The 4,983-nt window shown below is 42.9% G+C and overlaps 1 protein-coding gene across 1 annotated transcript; it reads left to right on the forward strand.

Moving 5' to 3' along the window:
* Positions 1–728: 728 nt before the first annotated feature.
* LOC140888414 (uncharacterized) lies at positions 729–1,617 on the forward strand. The gene is made up of 2 exons (XM_073296090.1): positions 729–1,441; positions 1,614–1,617. The coding sequence occupies exons 1-2, from the start codon at positions 729–731 to the stop codon at positions 1,615–1,617; spliced, it is 717 nt and encodes a 238-aa protein (XP_073152191.1).
* Positions 1,618–4,983: the final 3,366 nt, after the last annotated feature.

Raw genomic sequence — 4,983 nt, forward strand, 5'->3', positions numbered from 1 at the left:
TAAAGTGAGAACATAAAAATAAAAAAAATAAAGTACTCATACCCACCACATTCATTTACAAAGTTCCAACTTCCAAGCCCCTAAAAAGCCTGAATTTTATCAAAAACTTTATAATTTGTACTTAAATTAATCAGAATTCGAATTTAAGTAGGATGAGAAATAATCTTGCTACATATGAAGTCAATATTAAACTATCAAACTAATAAATTTAATTTGAAGAAGTCTATATTAATCATTAAAACCCACCCCAAGTCCAAATTTAAATAATTCGTATGTTTTTTTAGAAATTTGTTTTATCTTATTTTTCCCCAACATGTTATAACCATTTTTTTTGTGACGTAAGAACCCGCAGCCGTTATCTTTCGGTACACTATGGGTAAATCTCTGGACTAACGCAATAGCCTGTAAACTAGGCTAGTCAGGTAAACCACACTAGACAAGCTATGTGGCTAGTCCAAAAAGGTGTTGACATGGAGAATCGAACCTATAACCAAAAGTTCACATACACACCAACTTGAACACTTGAAACATAACCAATTCTTTATTAATACACAAAGCAATATTCTCGAGCCTCCCAAGTAAAAGCCACTATGTCTCCACTCCTAACACCTTTTTCCCATTTCTTCTTGCGTTATATATAAGCCTCAAACTTGGAACACTAGTAGACAAAATATAAGCCAAAAAGCAAAAAAAAGTGCAAGTTGTAATATCTATCTATCTATCTATCCATGGATTGGCACTCTTGGTTGTCGAAATCAAGCCTCGAACCCACACTAGTATACGAGTATGCTCTAAACTTCATCCGAAATGAGCTTCAAGAAGATGATCTAGCCTACTTCAACCACGAGTTCCTTCAAAGCATCGGCATCAACGTTGCGAAACACCGACTCGAAATAATCAAGCTCGCTCTCAAGGAGTTGAGAGGGAAGCCTAATGGGATCTCGAGGATCATCTTGGCCATGAAAAATGCCAAGAATCTCTTCACAAGCAACATTGTGAAGTGGGGTGCTGGTGCTAACAAAAACCCGCCGCAGTATCCGGTCTCCTCCGGGTTCTCGCCTTATCGAACACCGTGCAACGGTTCACGGCGGAGGATGGACGGCGGCGGGAAAGAGAAGGGAAGAATCCACTTGAATATCATGAGATCGGGACCTTTGGAAAGGAGGGTGCAGCAAGAGAAGTTCTTGGTGACAAGCAAGAGCATGAGTGGATCTGGGCCGATCAATGGCAAGATTCAAGAGAGGCTTTGGTACCCAAATTGTAGCCCACTTGTTACCAGGCCTATGGAGGGAAAAGGGAGGGAGAGAATGGGCTTTATATGCAGAAGCCCAGCTGTTTCTGGGCCGATAGATAGGTTTGGGCTGAGCCCGAAAGTGAGCCCCTTTCATGCTTATGATAACAGTGAGAATCATGGTTTTGATTATGGGGATCAATCGCTATGGTATCTGATGTTTCAAGGTATCAAACCAACTTGAAGTGGAACAAAATCTATCAAGAATCGTGATTTTACGAGCTTACGCGCTTGAATGAACTTCGATCAACAACCCGTTGTTGTTTTTGCATCTTAGTTTAGTGTTCTTTTTTTTATTTTTCCATTGTTATGTCTGTTTAAGGTGATTGCTTGTAAGGATATGTTCTGTGTTTATGATGGTGACATATATATTTTTCCTATATGTCCTTATTTAAAGGGCATACAGAGAAACTTGAAGTTTATGCATAAATGGGACTGAGTTTCTTTAACATTATACTGCATACACTTCCATTCAAGTTCGCAATGGCCTTGGCCCTTGAGTCATGACACTCTGTTTAGATCTTGGATTCTTGTAAATGGCTTTACAAGACAATACAACAGATCTTTCTAGCAAATTGAGTAGGTTGTTTTGGATGGATGCCAATTAATTGTTAAACTAACAAACTTGCCGTATCTTTTATGGACAAAATTAAGTTTCAAACAGAAAACCAGGCAGGAAGCAACAATATGTTGTTTTAAGACATGATCTCGATGGGGACCCTCCCCCATAAAATTATTATTGCATCTGTCCAAGAAGTGCCAGTTTGGTAAGAATATGATCTTGATGGGGACCCCTCCCCACATAAAGTTGTCATTCTGTTTGTTCAAGAAGGCCCAGTTTGCTAAGCCACTATACCTTGAGGAACGAGGGCCTAGATCCAGACGTCTAATCACGGTTTCTAGGCACAAGGGGTGCCTGCACCTTCAGCGTTCAACCGTCGTCTCAGACAACCTACCAAGCCCATGTGTAGCCTCGACCATGAGATCGTGTGTTGGACCGAAACATGGCCCCTCCCGAGCTCCTAGTGTCACGCTCCATGCCCAGGCCCGCGCCTGCACATTGTGCCTCTATAGCAACTACTTTGTATTCGTCTTCGCTTTACGAAAATGATTAAGCCAAGTTGAAAAAGAAGTTCATTGTATCCCATTATAAACTCATTTTAAACGTTTTATTTTTTCCATGTGGAACAGGAATATCACACCTAAGCCTGCCAAGAAACCGAGGAGACGAGATTTTAGAGGGTGCACACTATGCTGCGTGCATCTTGAGTGACACATGAATCATATGATCCAAGGGCTATGATGCAGTTTTTGGCACATTGCCTCAAGATTCATGCCGTCTTGTAAGTTGTAACATCTCCAAAGCCAGCAACACATGTCCTCTAGAATCTGGCAAGACCCCTCCCCTCACGAGATACCATTTTTCTACAATTACTTCTTACCAGGACTTTGTTGGTCTCTTTCACAAACTCATGTACATCCAATTCACAAACTCATGTACATCCAATCTGAACCAATTAAGTATTGGAATATATTCTATATCTTGAAATATATTCTATATTATCTTGTGTATATTTTGTAATTATAATTTTTCTTTTATCTCTTAGGTCTTCTAGTTGTATATAAACATTCTTGTATTCATTCTTGGAAATATATCAGAGAAATATTATTTCATTAGTTTCTACATGGTATCAAAGCCCTCTGGCATACGCCAATAAAATTTTCCTAACCCTACTACACGTAGCCGCCGCCGCCCTCCCTCTCCGCCGCGCCAACCGCCGCCGTTTCCCATGGCAAACACCACCAATCCCGCTGTTACTCCGGTCTCCTTCAATGCTGCTGCTCAAGCGCCCTTGAAGCTCACCTCCTCCAACTTTCTCTCGTGGCGACTGCAGTTCACGACCCTTCTTACTGGTCATGATCTGCTTGGATTTGTTGATAGTTCTCATCCCTGTCCACCCAAGCTCATCACCACCGCCACCTCTACCATACCAAATCCTGCGTACACCGCCTGGATCCGCCAGGATCAACTGATTTTGAATATTATCATTGGATCAATGACTCCCTCATTGATTCCGTTTATTGCAACTGCCGAAACATCTGCAGACGCTTGGAATACCATCACACTCACTTATGGCAAGCCATCCCGTGGCCGCATAACTCAGTTAAAGACGCAACTTCGCAATCCTGTTAAGGGTTCTCAGTCCATAACCGAATTCATGCAGTTCATAAAATCCAAAGCTGATGAACTGGCTCTCATGAACTCACCAGTTGACATCGAGGATCTTACGATCAAAGTTCTTCATGGTCTGGATGATGATTATAAAGAACTTGCTCATGCTATTCAGGCTCGTGACTCTGCCATCTCGTTTGAGGAACTGCATGATAAACTCCTCAATTATGAAGCGCATCTTACTGCTCGTCGGGACACTCAGCTCACCCTTCCGGCCACCGCCAACACATCTTCCCGTTCGGGTGGCACCTACCACCGTCCGTCGCCCTTCTCGTCTCCATCCGTCCCGTCTCCCCAACACGTCCGCTAACCGGGAGGTTGGGCTTCACGTCCGCCGCCGCCATCCTACCCATCGGCGAATGGCCAGCGTGTTCCCTGCCCCTATCTTGGGCGCTGCCAGCTTTGCGGTCGTCAGGGGCATTCCGCTAAATGCTGCCCGGATTTTACTTATCTTCCAGGACCTGCAGCATCCTCTGGGTACTCGTATTCTGCATCTGGTCCATCTCCTTCACCCGCTGCTTACTCTCTTTCCTCACCTTCTCCGTCTGACTGGATCCTTGACTCCGGCGCAACTCATCATGTGGCCTCTGATCTTGCAAATTTTTCCCTTCATGACCCTTACGTAGGTTCTGATGGTGTCATTATTGGTGATGACACTGGTCTTCCAATCACCCACACAGGTTGTCTCTCACCGCCCTTTAACCCTGCTTCTCTTCACTTTACCCATGCCTTATGTGTGCCGTCCATTACGAAAAATCTTTTATCAGTTTCAAAACTTTGTAAATCTAATGACGTCTTGGTTGTTTTCTCTTCCTCTGCTTTTTAGGTGAAGGACCGTCGCACCGGGGCAATACTCCATCAAGGTCCACTTAAAGACGATGTCTACTCCTGGTCTGAGTGTCCATCGTCATCACCACTGGCTTTTACTTCCTCTGTTGTGTCTCTGCCTGTCTGGCATCATCATTTAGGTCATCCGTCTGATCGAGTCCTGCGTCAATTAGTGGTGTCAAAATCGTTGTCGTCCTTTAATTCTCCGTTGCGTCAGTTTAATTGTAATTCTTGCAAGTGCAATAAAAGTCATAAATTACCTTTTCATGATTCTTCTTTATCATCCCAATTTACTCTTGAACTTTTATTTTCTGATGTCTGGACATCTCCTGTTACCTCCTCTGATGGCTATAAATATTATGTTATTTTTGTTCATCACTACAGCAAATATATATATGGCTTTACCCTTTAAAACGTAAGTCGGATGTTCTCTCTGTCTTTCGGTGTTTCAAGTCCCTAGTTGAAAAACGTTTTAGTCATCCCACCCTTACTCTTTACACTGATAATGGTGGTGAATTCCTCGCTCTCAAAGACTTTCTTAATCAGCATGGAATTTCTGATCTCACTACTCCTCCCCATACTCCCGAACACAATGGCTTCTCTGAACGCCGTCATCATCATATTGTTGAGA

This window comes from Henckelia pumila, chromosome 3, assembly GCF_033568475.1.
Source record: "Henckelia pumila isolate YLH828 chromosome 3, ASM3356847v2, whole genome shotgun sequence".
NCBI lineage: Eukaryota > Viridiplantae > Streptophyta > Magnoliopsida > Lamiales > Gesneriaceae > Henckelia > Henckelia pumila.

Coding starts and splice junctions, on each gene's coding strand:
- LOC140888414 (XM_073296090.1), top strand. CDS start 729: ATGGATTGGCACTCTTGGTTGTCGAAATCAAGCCTCGAACCCACACTA.